Source organism: Myotis lucifugus, unplaced genomic scaffold, assembly GCF_000147115.1.
Source record: "Myotis lucifugus unplaced genomic scaffold, Myoluc2.0 scaffold_384, whole genome shotgun sequence".
NCBI classification, from domain to species: domain Eukaryota; kingdom Metazoa; phylum Chordata; class Mammalia; order Chiroptera; family Vespertilionidae; genus Myotis; species Myotis lucifugus.
The window spans coordinates 13,788-28,992 of NW_005871432.1; the positions used below are offsets into that span (position 1 = coordinate 13,788).

At 50.7% G+C, this 15,205-nt stretch overlaps 1 protein-coding gene and 1 non-coding gene across 2 annotated transcripts in view; both read left to right on the top strand.

Annotated features, from left to right (window-relative positions):
• Positions 1 to 15,205, top strand: part of DOPEY2 (dopey family member 2) — a gene marked incomplete at its 5' end in the record, with an annotated part of 41,109 nt that overhangs the window by 12,593 nt on the left and 13,311 nt on the right. Inside the window, 9 exons of the mRNA XM_014467259.2 lie at positions 617 to 2,225; positions 2,931 to 3,042; positions 3,949 to 4,137; positions 4,970 to 5,092; positions 6,901 to 7,032; positions 11,376 to 11,431; positions 11,825 to 11,929; positions 12,018 to 12,084; positions 14,058 to 14,202. Coding sequence (XP_014322745.2) covers positions 617 to 2,225; positions 2,931 to 3,042; positions 3,949 to 4,137; positions 4,970 to 5,092; positions 6,901 to 7,032; positions 11,376 to 11,431; positions 11,825 to 11,929; positions 12,018 to 12,084; positions 14,058 to 14,202 — 2,538 coding nt within the window. The remainder of the gene's footprint in view (positions 1 to 616; positions 2,226 to 2,930; positions 3,043 to 3,948; positions 4,138 to 4,969; positions 5,093 to 6,900; positions 7,033 to 11,375; positions 11,432 to 11,824; positions 11,930 to 12,017; positions 12,085 to 14,057; positions 14,203 to 15,205) is intronic.
• Positions 3,131 to 3,334, top strand: LOC111823072. The gene has a single exon (XR_002826055.1). It is a non-coding gene; the product is annotated as a small nucleolar RNA SNORA73 family (small nucleolar RNA).

Below are 15,205 nucleotides of genomic sequence, written 5' to 3' on the forward strand. Positions count from 1 at the left end.
AGTTTTATTTTATTTTATTTATTTTGGGGGGGCAATTTTATTAATAGTAACCTGTCTGTCTTTAAGACAAAGATCACTCTAGAACAGCGGTTCTCAATGAGAGAGAAACATCGACCAGCTGCCTCCTGCACATCTCCCACTGGGGATGTGCCCGCAACCCAGGTACATGCCCTTGACCGGAATCGAACCCGGGACCTTTCAGTCCGCAGGCCGACGCTCTATCCACTGAGCCAAACCGGTTTCGGCTATTTTTTATTTAATTTATTTTGGGGGGGAATTTTATTAATAGTAACCTGTCTGTCTTTAAGACAAAGATCACTCTAGAACAGTGGTTCTCAACCTGTGGGTCGCGACCCCTTTGGGGGTCGAATGACCCTTTCACAGGGGTCGCCTAAGACCATCGGAAAACACATATATAATTACATATTGTTTTTGTGATTCATCACTATGCTTTCATTATGTTCAATTTGTAACAATGAAATTGGGGGTCACCACAACATGAGGAACTGTGTTAAAGGGTCGAGGCATTAGGAAGGTTGAGAACCACAGCTCTAGAATGAACGTATCATAGCTCACCCTTCTGTTCTGAAGTTGCTTGTCATCTTGTGATTTTCAGAAGACTTGCATCGTTGGTTTAACAGGAAGAAAACCTCTTCCAAAGAGGCATGTGGCGTGCCCGAGGGCAGCTCGGAGGAAGGCGTGCCTCTGAACCAGTTCACCACCGTGGACCGCGAGGCCATCTGGGCCGAGGTGGAGAAGGAGCCAGAGAAGTGCTCACCGGGAAGCCAGCTGAGCGAGGAAGACCTTCCCTACTACACGGACCTTCTGGACAGAACGGCCCGAGAGGCTCCCGACAGCAGCGAGCACACTGAGTCCGCAGACACGAGCTCCGCCCACACGGACAGCGAGAACACGTCCTCCTTGTCCTCCCCCTCCCACGACCCGCAGGAGCTGAGCAACGAAGAGGGCTGCTGTGCGCCCATCCCCACGGGCGGCAGGGCTTACCCCCGGCACGCAGCCTTCCTGGCGGAGAGTATCAAGTCCAGTGCCAGGTTAAGCTTGGCGCGTGTGGACTCGGACAGGACCCAGGCCTCGGAGTCCTTCTCCAGTGACGAGGAGGCCGACGCGGAGCTCCAGGCCCTCACCGCGTCCCGGCTGCTGAAGCAGCAGCGGGAGCGGCAGGAGATGATCGAGGCCTTGTTCAAGCACATCCTGCTCTACCTGCAGCCCTACGACTCCCGGCGAGTCCTCTACGCCTTCTCCGTGTTGGAGGCCGTGCTCAAAACCAACCCCAAGGAGTTCATCGAGGCCGTGTCCAGGACCAGCATGGACACCAGCTCCACCGCGCACCTCAACCTCATCTCCAACCTCCTGGCACGCCACCAGGAGGCCCTCGTGGGCCAAAGCTTCTATGGCAAACTCCAGACCCAGTCCCCCAACGTGTGCCCCCACTCCCTGCTGATCGAGCTCCTCACCTACCTGTGCCTGAGTTTCCTGCGCAGCTACTACCCTTGTTACCTAAAGATCTCCCACCGAGACCTGCTTGGCAACCGGGACGTCCAGGTCAAAAGCGTGGAGGTTTTGATTAGGATCATGACGCAGCTGGTCGCTGTGGCCAAGTGCACGGAAGGGAAGAGCGTGGAGTTCATCCGCAGCCTGCTGCAGAGGTGCAAGGTGCAGGAGTTCGTCCTGCTGTCCCTGTCGGCCTCCATGTACACGAGCCAGAAGCGCTACAGCCTGGCCACCGCGGAGCGAGGCCGGGCCCCGCGGGAAGACTGCCTCTTCGAGGAGCAGCTCATCAACTTGGGCCAGGACCAGATCTGGAGTGAGCACCCCCTGCAGATCGAGCTGCTGAAGCTCCTGCAGGTGCTGATCGTCTTGGAGCATCACCTGGGCCAGGTCCACGAGGAGGCTGAGCACCAGCCAGACCTGTCGCGGGAGTGGCGGCGGGCCCTGGACTTCCAGCAGGCCATCAGCGCCATGCAGTACGTGCAGCCGCACCCCCTCACCTCCCAGGGGCTGCTGGTGTCTGCCGTGGTGAGGGGCCTGCAGCCGGCCTACGGCTACGGCATGCACCCGGCCTGGGTGAGCTTGGTCACTCAGTCCTTGCCGTACTTCGGAAAGTCCTTGGGCTGGACAGTGACACCCTTCATTGTCCAGATTTGCAAAAACTTGGACGAGCTGGTCAAACAGTATGAAAGCGAATCAGTGAAGCTCTCTGTCAGGTATGGCGACCCCTGGATGGATTGTAACCGCATTAGTGACAGGTTTGCAATGAGTGGCTGATTTGCCGGAGAAGCCAGCTGGAGGGTGCTTTGAATCAGAAGCCTGTTTAGCATTGTCAGGAGGGTGACAAGGAACTAAATGTCCAGTTCAGCTATTTTTTTAAAACATCTTTTTGTTGATTTTTTTAGAGAGAGGAAGGAAGAGGGAGAGAGAGAGAAACATCGATGCATCAGCATTGATAGGCTGCCTCCTGCACACCCCCGCACTGGGGTTCGAGCCTACAACCTAGGCATGTGCCCTGACCACGTATCAAACTGGTGACCTCCTGGTGCGTAGGTCAATGCTCAACCACTGAGCAACACTGTCCGGGCCAGATCCTCTGTTTTTAATTCCACCCGGCTACCCAGGCGGGCTCGGTGTTGCAGGACAAGTCAGTCACACTGTTAGTTTTGCAAAACAAATAAAAATGGAATCACCTTCAAAGAAATTCTAAAACATCTAAAAACATTTTTCAAAGTGACTGCATGAGTCTAAAATAGCACAAAAGATGCTACCAATATTGTAACAATATTTCATTACGCGAGTCCAAGTTTGTTTAAGAGAGTGATAGCTCTCTGGTTCCTATGTTTGTGTGTAGGACTAAACATCTTTAGAGCCTCATTCTTAAAAATCCTCAAAACCACCTTCTCGTTTCTCCACCAAAGCATCACCGCCAAGAGGGAAAACATCGCTCCGGATTACCCACTCACTCTTCTGGAAGGTCTGACAACCATCAGTCATTTTTGTCTTTTGGAACAACCCAACCAAAATAAAAAGGTAAGTTGTTGTTTTTTCTGAGTTGGAGGCAATTTTCATAATATTGTTTTGTCTGGGTTATGACTGTTTCCAATAAGAAACGTTTGTCCCAACGTGGATACCCCGGGAGGTCACTCTCCCCGGGCTCTGTCCAGGTGGCGCAGGGGAGCATAGGGCTCTGCCCCGTGATGTACAGTCCCTTTCCACAACGTTGGAGAGAAAGCCGGGCCTTGAGTCTGCGCCTGCATATTCCTACAGCTTCTCAGAGTCCTGTGGACGATGACTGAGGAGACAAACCATGCAGGAAACATCTAGTATGCTGAAATGTGAAACTTTTAAATTTAAGAGTCTATGATTCTAAAGATTTTTTCTGTTTTCATTTAGAAAATAAAAAAATAATAAAAAAAGAAATGTTTGTATGCAAGTAATGCAAATGTGTATGCAAATCTATGTCAATAATGCAAGCGTGTATGCACGTGTATGTTTGTGGTTTTGTTCTCCTGGCCACTCCTTCCATCCTGGCCCATTGTTTCATCCGGAAAGTCAGTCGAGATAAAATGTAAAGCCACCTGCTCCGTTTTAGGCTTATATTCACTTTTTTCCACGAGCCTTTTACTCGCCCTGTGGTGTTCATGAAATCTGTGTTGGGACACAGCTGAGCTGTTACTACTCTGCCCCGTCGGGCATTGAATTTGAGAATGCAGCCAGGGCTGGGGTTGAATGATGGAGAGCGTCTGTAACGTGGCCTCTCAGACGCATGCCTCTTCCAAAGGAGGCCCTGGGTCAGAGGCACCGGGGAGCATCCTTCCAGACCAGTGCACCGGGGACCTGCTGGGAAGCGGCTGCTGCCCTGGGGCCCCCCGGCCCCGCAGAGAGGGAGCGCTGCTCCAGTGCAGCCAACCCTCCCGCGCTCATTTCCACTGTCAGGCCGCGGCTGTGAGTGACCCCACCAGCCTGAAAAACGCCAAGAACGCCATTCTGGAGGAGCTGCCTTGCGTCGTGAACACCTTGGCCCTGCTCTGGGACGTGCTCAGGAGGGAGGAGGCGCAGAAGAGGCCCGTGGACCTTCTGGGAGCCATGAAGGGGTCCTCTTCCGTTTACTTCAGAACCACCAAGGTGAGAGCTTCCTCCGCCGTTTTGTTATTTGCTTCGTCTTTGTTGTCCCAACAAAAATAAAGACTCATGGGATACATACACAAATAATCAAACATACGTGCTTCGTGAAACCCACGTTAAAAGGAAGTTGGGAGTAGAAATCTCCAGTTTGTTTGTTTTGAGTAATTTTTCTTTTTGTTTTGTTAATCCTCACCCGAGGGTATTTTTCCATTGATTTTGAGAGAGAGAGAGAGAGAGAGAGAGAGAGAGAGAGAGAGAGAGAGAGAGAAATATCGATATGAGAGAGAGACACATCAATTGGTTGCCTCCCACACACCCCCAAAAATCCATGTCATGAAAGGAGAGGGGTGAGTGATGTCCAGGGCCCTGTCGCGAGCTTATTTTAAGTTGATTAAGTAATAAAATTATTTCAGGGGTACCTATTTCTAGAAAATGAAAATATCTTTCCTCATGGATGTAAGATGGGCAGAGGCTGGGGGTTCGAATGGGGACAGGGCTCCCTCCACTGCCTGGTCTCCCCTTTGTCACTCTGCAAAGCACGGGGTGGCTTCCTTCCAGCCCCCGCCCTGCTCATGGCTGTGGGTGGCGGTCCTCGCCTCCTAGTCTCTCCCTGCTCCACTCAGCCAGGCCTCTGTCTGCCCACCCACATCTGCAGCCACTGCACATCCAGGCCCCCCAGGAGCTCGGATTCCTGTCCCCACGGTGCTGCGGGCGCTGACCCCACCGGCACGGCCCTGCTCCAGGGTTTACAGCCGTGCTGGTCAAGTATCAGGAACAACAGGGCCCTGACACCACTCTGCCATGACGGGTTTTTTATTTTCCCATTTTTCAGATCATACGCCAAAAAATTTTAGACTTCTTGAACCCCTTGACGGCCCACCTCGGGGTGCAGCTGACGGCCGCCGTGGCGGCGGTGTGGAGCAGGAAGAGAGTGAAGCGGCACAGTAAGGTGAAGGTGAGCTAACAAGTCAAAGCCGTCGCTGAACTCCCCTGACAAATACCAAGTTGTGTGTCATCCACGATGACGTCAGAGGCCGACACGGGAAAATCCTGAAGCATTTTCACCCTTTTAAATGCAAGAGACAGTGCAGCGGAGTCTCAGTACAGCTGTGAGCTGGGCGGCTGGGGCGGGGCCCTCCCAGCTCGCCCTGCTCTCTGTAGTGAGTGTGGAGGACTGCTGTTTCACCGTTTCAACTCAGTACCTAACAGCATGCATGCAGCAGTGTCCGTAACGTACATTTCAGAGAATAAGCACCTGCCATGAGCCCACCACCTGGCTAAGGAAGGGCCAGTGTCCTACCTGTGAAGACCCCTGCCGCCCTTGCCTGGTTGTGATAGCATCTTACAGCTTTTTTTTCAAATCACTAAAAAAAATTTTTTTAATTGATTGATTTTGAGAGAAAGAAACATCAATTTGTTTTTCTACTTATTCATGCATTCATTGGTTGATTCTTGTATGTACCTTGACCAGGGATCAAACCTGCAATCGTGACTTATTGGGACAACACTCTGACCAACTGAACTATTCAGCCAGGACTAAATCATTATTTAAAGATTTTATTTCAAAAAAAAAAAAGATTTTATTTCAGGGCAGTTTTAGATTCACAACAAAATGAGAGGAAGGTACAGAGAGTTCCCGTATACTCCCCTCCCATAGGCGGCCTCCCCCCTGACAGCATTCCCCTGTGACACGTCCTTCCTGCCCGAGTCCGTACTTAATGTCAGGCTTTTTAGTTTATGGAAATAATACTTGTCCGTGGTGGTAAGCAAGATCTACATCAGCACATTCCTGGGCCCAAACTGGAGTTTGCATGTCATCCATTCTTTACCTGCTGACTGGTCCATCGGAGATCCTCCAGGGCTCGGTTTAACTGTCTCTGCGAAACCAGCAGCCCTCTTCCTTCTCTCCGGCTCTTGACCATCCAGGGTCCTACCTTGTCCCTCCCTCAGAGGGTCTTCCCATCCCGGACACTCTCTCAGTGCCCAGTGTGGGCTCCTGCTCCCTGGGGAGGCGAGAGTGGCTGGCGGCCCAGCACAGGCACACGACTTTGCACCTGTGTGGTCCTTCCCTGGTGATTAACCTGACACTTCCAAGTGCACATGACCATGGAGTGCAGACTTCTAGCATCATCGTGCACTTCCCACATCAGGGCTTCCTGCCAAGGCCGACAGTGGAACCTGATTTATCGGGTTTTCTTCCTGCCTTTGGATCTAGAGGGCCATGTCTTTTTTAAAAAAATATATGTTTTTTTAAATTGATTTTTAGAGAGAAAGGAAGGAGAGGGAGAGAGATAGAAACATCGATGAGAGAGAAACATCAACATCTATTGGCCAACTCCTTCACGCCCCCTGCTGGGGATGGAGCCTGCAACCCAGGCATGTGCCTTGACTGGGAATCAATCGGGTGACCTCTTGCTGCCTGGATCGACTCAACCACTGAACCACACCGGCCGGGCTGTCTGGGTCGTTATGCTAGCCTGTTGCCTTCACATTATGTGTTTCTGTTCTAAAATGCTTTCTAAGCTTGAACATACCAGTCTCACTCACCTGTCATCAAATTCACCTTTTGGTCCTAATTTGTATCAGATACTGGTTACGTTGTGATTAAATGCTTAACTCTCTCTTTATTCCCACCAATAGTCCTTACCCAGTTTTCCTTTAAATACTTAAAAGATTAAAAGAAATCTCTTTCTCCAGGGCAACTCCTATAGAATACTTAGCGCATCACTCTTACTTTTGTCTTCTCTGTTTTTTTCTTGCCAGATAGTCCCTGTGGCAAGCGCGTTCCAGCTCACCCTCGTCGACCTGATGTGTGCACTCAGCACCCTGCAGACAGACACGGTGCTGCACCTGGTGAAGGAGGTGGTGAGGAGGCCGCAGATCCGGGGGGACCAGGTCAGGAGCCTGGGGGGCCTCCCCATGAACTCGGGCCATTCTCCTAATGCCGTGTCTTATAAATGTATTTGGGAGGAAAACAGGTCGCAAGAGCAACTAGGAATTGGGGGTGTAAATGGACGTGCTTTGGGGAGATGGGTGAGCTGTGCCCCGTAGGCTTCGGTGTGCTGTGTGAAGGTGGGAGACGGAACACTGCCAGGGACCATCTCCCGCTCTTGCTCCCTGCTGCAGGCGCCTGCCCAGGACTGGTTCCAGTCAGGCACTGCGTACAAAAGGACACCTTTCCTAAGAGGCAGTGCACCTGCTTCAAGGAATTTGCAGCCTGAAGCGCATCACAGATAAAGCCAGACACTAGTTAAAGGTGGTAAAGACCGATTTTATTCAGTAACCACAGTGATAGGTGAGAGAGCTGAGCTCAGTCTGATTTGTGCAAAGGTAACCTGGTTGTTGTTCCATTTCGGGAAGATGAAATAGTTCCGGGTGGATGGTGGTGATGGTTGCCCCAAAATGTGTACATACTGAAACCACTGAACTGTGTGTACACTTAAAATATGGCAAAGATAGCCCTAACGGTTTGGCTCAGTGGATAGAGTGTCGACCTGAGGACTGAAGGGTCCCAGGTTCGATTCCAGTCAAGGGCATGTAACTTGGTTGTGGGCACATCCCCAGTAGGGGGGTGTGCAGGAGGCAGCTGATCGATGTTTCTAACTCTCTATCCCTCTCCCTTCCTCTCTGTAAAAAATCAAAATATATTTAAAAAACAAACAAAAAATATGGCAAAGATGGTAAATTTTATGTGTATTTACCACAATAGACATTTTTATAAGAAAAAAAGGAATATTGCCTTTATTTTTTTAATATATTTTTTTCTTTTTTTAAAATAATTAAATCTTCATTGTTCAGATTATTACAGTTGTTTCTCTTTTTTTCCCCCATAGCTCCCCTCCACCCGGTTCCCACCCCGCCCTCTGCCCTCACCGACCTCCCCCACTGTCCTCATCCATAGGTGCACGATTTTTGTTCAGTCTCTTCCCACATCCCCTACACATCCCCTTTCCCCCCCCTCCAAGAATAGTCAGTCTACTCCCTTTCTATGCCCCTGATTATATTATAATCACCAGTTTATTCTGTTCATCAGATTATTTATTCACTTGATTTTTAGATTTACTTGTTGATAGATGTGTATTTGTTGTTCATAGTTTGTATCTTTACCTTTTTCTTCTTCTTCCTCTTCTTAAAGGATACCTTTCAGCATTTCATATAATACTGGTTTGGTGGTGATGAACTCCTTTAGCTTTTTCTTATCTGTGAAGCTCTTTATCTGACCTTCAATTCTGAATGATACTTTGCTGGATAAAGGTTGTAGGTTCTTGGCATTCATTACTTTGAATATTTCTTGCCACTCCCTTCTGGCCTGCAAAGTTTCTGTTGAGAAATCAGCTGACAGTCGTATGGGTACTCCCTTGTAGGTAACTGACTGTCTTTCTCTTGCTGCTTTTAAGATTCTCTCTTTGTCTTTTGCTCTTGGCATTTTAATTATGCTGTGTCTTGGTGTGGTCCTCTTTGGATTCCTTTTGTTTGGGGTTCTCTGCGCTTCCTGGACTTGTAAGTCTATTTCTTTCACCAGGTAGGAGAAGTTTTCTGTCATTATTTCTTCAAATAGGTTTTCAATATCTTGCTCTCTCTTTCTTCTTCTGGCACCCTTATAATTCGGATGTTGGGATGCTTAAAGCTGTCCCAGAGGCTCCTTACACTATCTTCATATTTTTGGATTCTTTTTTCGTTTTGCTTTTCCGGTTGGGTGTTTTTTGCTTCTTCGTATTTCAAATCTTTGGCTTGATTCTTGCGATCCTCTAGTCTGCTGTTGGAACTCTGCATAATATCCTTTATTTCAGTCAGTGTATGCTTAATTTCTAGTTGGTCCTTTTTCATAACCTCGATGGTCTCACTAGATTTCTTGAGGATCTCACTACATTTATCGGGGGTCTCACCCGTCTTTTTGAGGGTCTTACTAAATTTATCGGCGGTTTCTAGAAAGTTCTTGAAAAACCTTAAAAGTGTGGTTTTGAACTCTATATCCAATAGTTTGCTTTCCTCCATTTCTGTCATTTGTGTCCTGTTTCTTTGTCTCTGCATTTTGGCTGCTTCCCTGTGTTGATAGAGTGGCTTTCTGTGCTAGGTGTCCTATAGGGCCCAGTGGCTCAGCCTCCCCAATTACCTGAGGTGGACACTCTTGGTGCACCCCCTTGTGGGCTTTGTGCACAGTCTTGTTGTAGTTAAGCCTTGATTGTTGTAGTTATCACTGGGAGGAATTGACCTCCAGGCCAATTGGCTGTGTCTGTAGTGGGAGAACTTCTGTGCTGGAGACAGCCCTCCGGGGCAAGACTTGCTTCAGTGGGGCTTTGGTGCTCACTGAGTCTGCCCCCTGAGTGTGTCCTTTATGGATCTGAGGAGCTGCAATCTGGATGGTCCCACTCTGACCACCGGGCACACTGGCTCCTGGATCTCTAAGGAGGTGCTAATCTAGCCTCTGCCTGAGGCTATCCAGCAGGAGCCAGGTCTGAAGCAATGCAAGGGGCCTTGGGCCAGCTGCAATTTGTTAGGTAATTTTCAGATTGCAAAGGGCCAGACCTTTCATATGCAAAAGCCTCCATGTGTGACTTGCGGCTTGGGCGAGTCGGGGTCCCAGGGGATCAACAGGGCGGAGCAAGCAGCTATGGCTGCCCTCAGAGGCCCCGCTTCTCAGTGTCCCGGCAATCGCTGCAAGCACCTCTGAGAGAAAGCCGCCCTCGAGTTCCCACCGATGCCAGACAGTCCAGTTTCTCCCGTATGAGTCTGGGTCCCCAGAGACTCTCCCGGAACTGGAGCTCAGAGCTTGAGACTCCCTCCCGATTGAAAAAGACAGCCGTGTCCTCAGCCGCCAGCCCTCTCCGCATTTGCCTCCATACCTCTGTACTTCCGCACCACACCTCCTCTGAGTCTCAGTATACTTTTCTCTTTCCTTCTAGTTGTAGAATTTCCACTCAGCCAGCCTTCCTGTGGTTTTGGATGATGTCCGTTCTGTCTTTTAGTTGTATTCTTGAAGTGGTTGTGCGAGGCAGCAATCTCCGGTGTTTACCTATGCCGCCATTTTGGTTTTTCCTTTTTTAATATATTTTATTGATTTTTTTACAGAGAGGAAGGGAGAGGGATAGAGAGTTAGAAACATCGATGAGAGAGAAACATCCATCAGCTGTCTCGTGCACACTCCCCACTGGGGATGTGCCCGCAACCAAGGTACATGCCCCTGACCAGAATCGAACCTGGGACCCTTGAGTCCACAGGCCGATGCTCTATCCACTGAGCCAAACCGGTTAGAGCAAGGAATATTGCCTTTAGATATTAAGGTCATCACTCGGGATGGTGAGCAAGCGCTGGCCGTGGGGACTCCACGGCGCTTGTCTGTCGGAGGTCGGCGGGCTCCCATGAGTGTCTGGCGTCTTGTTCCCTTTCACTGTGGCTCATAAATGTGGAGTAACTTGGCCCTGGAGGAGCGCAGCGGGTGGAGGGCCGTGGGTTCCTGCTGGATCTGCATGGTGACTGAGCGGGTCTCGGCGTCTGGAGTAGACCTTCCGCGCTGGCGGGCTGTCCTGTGGACGGCGTCACAGGTGGGCTGCCCTGGCGGGCTCCGTGACCGCCTTTGTACAGACGGAGTAGGCGTGCGTAGGTGTGTTTCCCTCGTGTTACTTGAATTTCTGCAAGTTTTTGCAACTTCTGCCTCCAGGCTAAAAAAACAACAGCACTAGATTGTAACTGCCTGGCTGGTTTTTGGCTGCTCAAATGACAAACTTAACGTTTTGTGGTTAGTCGGTTAATTAGCTCAACTCTATAATTTCTACACAGAGCTGTTCCCAAGCCTGGAGGAAACCACTGCCTGAGTGACTCCAGCCACTGGAGATTTGGGAAAATTGCCTGGGCTGACTCTGAGGGGGTTCCTGGAGCTGAGAATGAGAAGTTTTCATTTCCCTTGTTGGTCGCTAGCCCCAGGTTTTCAGAAGGGTCGGCCCTGGCCCCCAGCTCTCTGTTTGGGGAGGGTCAGTGGTAATGTCCACTTTCCCCCGCGCTTGGTAAGAGCTGAACAGAAAGCTTGTCACAGAGAGGGACTCCCTGCAAGCGTGCTAGCGGCACTGGTGGTTAGGACCTCGTGGGATGCCTTTCTTTGTGTTGCACGTGGGGGATGCTTTCACGGCTGTTACTCTATTTAAAGACTCTGGCTCACCCCTGCTTCCTTAGGATGCATAGTCCACTTCTGTTTGAATTCCCTTCCCACCAACTTGGGTGACGGGTTTCGCTTTACTTTTCAGAAGTCGCCGCTCGTGGACGTCCCTGTGCTGCAGTTCTGCTATGTTTTCATCCAAAGGTAGTGCAGCCCCCCAGCCCCCTTCTCCTCCTGCAGAGCTTGCAGATAACACCTGCGCCTCTCGGCTTCACGACCGGAGCCTTACTTAGCGCAGGAAATGCCTCGGTGGGGTCCTGACTCCTTCCCAAGGCATGGGAGTGCCCTGGGCCCTCCTCTTCCTCCTGCAAGATCTCAGCTGACATTATAAAACCCGTGTGCAGTGTTCTGAACACGCTGCCAGCAAAGCCTTAGGTGAGGCCTGGCGCACGAGTCTGTTGTAACCGAAAAAAGAATGAACAGATCAGTCAGCTATGCTTCCTTCCCCCGATTTCCGACTGTCTGGACCGAAAGTCTGCTGTGAGAGTGTTTGGTTTTGACTTGCTCATGGCTGGTTTCTTTCCTGTTTGGACATAGGCTCCCAGCGACAGCCTTGCAGGAGAACTTCCCCTCGCTGCTGGGCGTGCTGAGGGAGTCCGCGCAGCTGAACCTGGCCCCCCCGGGGTACTTCCTGCTCCTCAGGTGCGTGTCCAGCCTTCACATCCCCGCGGGTTCTGCTGGGAGGGTGATGCCTGCACATTCCCGCCTGACGCTGACTGTCTCCCCACAGCATGCTCAACGACTTTGTGACGCGCACGCCCAGCCTGGAGAGCAAGAAGGATCAGAGGGACCTGCAGGTCTGTGTGGAAAGTGGCGGGTTGCTACCTTCCCCAAGGGCTGTGCCTCTTCTGAGGGTTGCGTTATAGATAATCAGCACTGGGCAGAATCGGACCTGGATCTGCACCTCTGCTCAGGCCTCACTTCCTCCTTTTGCCTTCAGAGGGCTTGACCTCCCTGTGGAGGTTCCAGGTTCAGCTTGAGCACCTGCCGGGGAAGGTGCGAACTGCCCTCTCCCACTGCGCAGGTGCAAGTGGAACTCGCCTGAAGCATGATTGCAATAAAAAGTCTATCTCTATGCATGGATTTTTTCCCTTAAACACTTTCTCTCCTCCAACCCCCTAAACCCAATTAAAGCAATACATAATCACAGGGAATTTCAAAATGCTGAAAATTAAAGGTAAAACTCACCCAGAGGAGAAGGAAAATCTTCTCTTTAGAGTGCAATGCAACTATAAACAGACATAATGATGGAGTTAGAAAATCGCTATTTTTCAGCCAGTATAGGGACTTTTAATCCTCACTCGAGGATATTTTTTCCATTGATTTTTAGAGAGAGTGGATGGGAGAGTGAGAGACAGAGAAACACAAATGTGAGAGACATCGATTGGTTGCCTCCCACATGCCCCCAACTAGGGCCGGGAGCCTGCAACTGAGGTACGTGCCCTTGACCAGAATCGAACCCGGGACCCTTCAGTTTGTAGGCCGACACTCTAGCCACTGAGTCAACCCAGCCAGGGCCAGTATACTTTTAAAAGGCTTTTTTAGTCAAAGGCTTTGATATAAGCTAGGGTATATGTGGGTTTTGTTTGGTTTTTTAGTTTTTTAATTTTTATCTATTGATTTGAGAGAGAAAAAGAAAGAGAAACAGAAGCACTAGTTTCTTGTTCCAGTTATTGATGCATTCATTGGTTGATTCTTGTACGTGCCCTGACTGGGGATGCACCCCACAACCTTGGCATCCCTGAGGACATTCTAACCAACTGAGCTCCCCGGCCAGGGCAGCTGGGATGTATGTTTCCGGCTTTGGTGCTGTTCTTGCTGATGGTGCGGATCCCAGGCATGTGTGAAAGGTTTCTCCAGGCCCGAGTTCTGAACCGCTGCCGTCTAAGGTGCAGTAAAGCATCGGTAGGAGGCCCAGGTGGCTCCTTTGGCTTCCACCTGTGGAGAAGCATCATCATGAGTGTGCAGGCCCCTGACCTGGAGCCAGCCCCTCCCCCTTCAGAGCTTTGGCCTCGTGCACCCTCCTCGCCCCCTGGCAGGCAGGCAGGCAGGCGTGCTCTCCCTTCATGCAAACACAACTGCCGGGCTCACAGTGGCGTCAGGGCTGTGCAGTCCTCAGGTATCAAGGACCCACAGCTGCGCTTCACTGGCGATGCTCGGTGACGCTGGCCCGAGAAACCTGCCAGGGTCCTGTCCCGTTAGCCCAGCTACCTGAGCAGGTGCTTCGCTGACCGTACTCCTGACCTGGATGGATGCCTCCTCCTCCCACCCCCGTCGAGTCCACTTCTTTAATCTTGTTCCTTGTGTTATTGTTGAAAGGTGCACCTCTAGCAAGAACCCATGGTTCTAAAGAAAAGCGATCCGCTGGATGCTCTGTGCAGCTACGCCATCCTGTTTACACTGTTTTAGCTCCGTCGGCCAGTGCAGTAGTCACTGCCACGTGTGGCTTTTGAGCCCTTGAGAGGTGGTCCCTCTGAGTTGAATGTGCTGTCAGTGTAAAATCACAACGCTGTCAAAGACAGTCCCAAAAAGAATGCAAACTGTCATCAATAATTTCTGTACTGATTACATGTTGGTAAGGTTTTGGACATGTTGGGTTCAGCATTACCAACTTGTTTCTTTCAACTGCCTTTTGACCCCTGAAAATGTAATCTTACCCCCGTGCTCACAGTGGTGGCTGCATTGTATTTCTATTGGATAATGCTCTTTCGGGCTCTTAGATTCTTTTTCATAACGAACTTCCTTTCCTCTGTCTCCCGATTCCTCCCAGGAAGTCACTCAAAAAATCCTCGACTCCGTGGCGAACATTGCTGGCTCTTCCCTAGAACAAACCAGCTGGCTGAGCAGAAACCTGGAGGTGAAGGCGCAGCCTCAGGTCTCCCTGGAAGACTCGGACGCCGAGGAGGATGTGTGCGGTAGGTGAAGGTCAGAAAGTGGTGCCCGCTGCCCGCTGGCGGGTCTAGTTTTTCCTTAAAAGTAAACTCTGCTTTCACTCCTCACAGCACAAGTCGGATGTGTAACGAACAGCAGATGCGCTAACAGTGTCCCGATGACTGTCAACCCCCCACTGCGCCTGCGTGGGGTCCAGGAAGGGTCTTCCCAAGACTCAGTGATAGAAATCTTTGTGGGGGTTGGGGGGTGGGTGGCGGGGAGGGACTGTGGAAACAGTAAACCAGCAAACTGTTGTCAGGCAGTTGACATTGTGTATTTCATTTCTGGCTTACACACCCTTGCCTCTCAGGGCCCTCATGTTTCATCATTGCCTGCATGTGAAGACTTGAAAAGGGAGGTCACATAGACTAGGCACACCCAGCCTATTACTACTTAAAGCCGCCTAGGAAAATGGTCGGGAGACTCATCGTCTGCTGCAGGCCCACCGGTCAGCCAGACATTCTAGAAGAGTCTGAATTAAATGCAGTAGTGCAGCTTGTCAATTGCCAAGGCCCTAAAGGTCACTAGACAAGTACACTTATCAGAAATCCAAAAACAACACAAAACTGTTTGCCTCAAGTGAAAAGCCGGGTTTGATACCTGTTTTAGGCACGGCGGGCACGGTGCCCAGATGAGGTTAGTCAAGTCCTGTGAGGTTGACAGAGCGGGGTCGGGGGGCGGGGGTTGGTGCACGGCGCCTCGAGAACTGGGCTCCCGCCCGAAAGCAGGTTCTGCTCCCAGGAGGAGGGAGGGCGTGTGCTGGACACAGTGATGCCACCGCCTATATTCGTCTGACAGCTATTTAGTGGTTTGCACGAGATACTGTACCTAGGATCCCATCACTGGCTGATGTAAACCAGCAATCATGCCTTCGCGGCGGTGCTGGTGGCTCTTCTCTAGGAAAAGAGCCCGTGCATCCCCTGGCTGATTTGTCCTCAGGTTTCTGCCGCGTGTAAGGTTAGAGATGGATCTGCGTCTCCACCACTC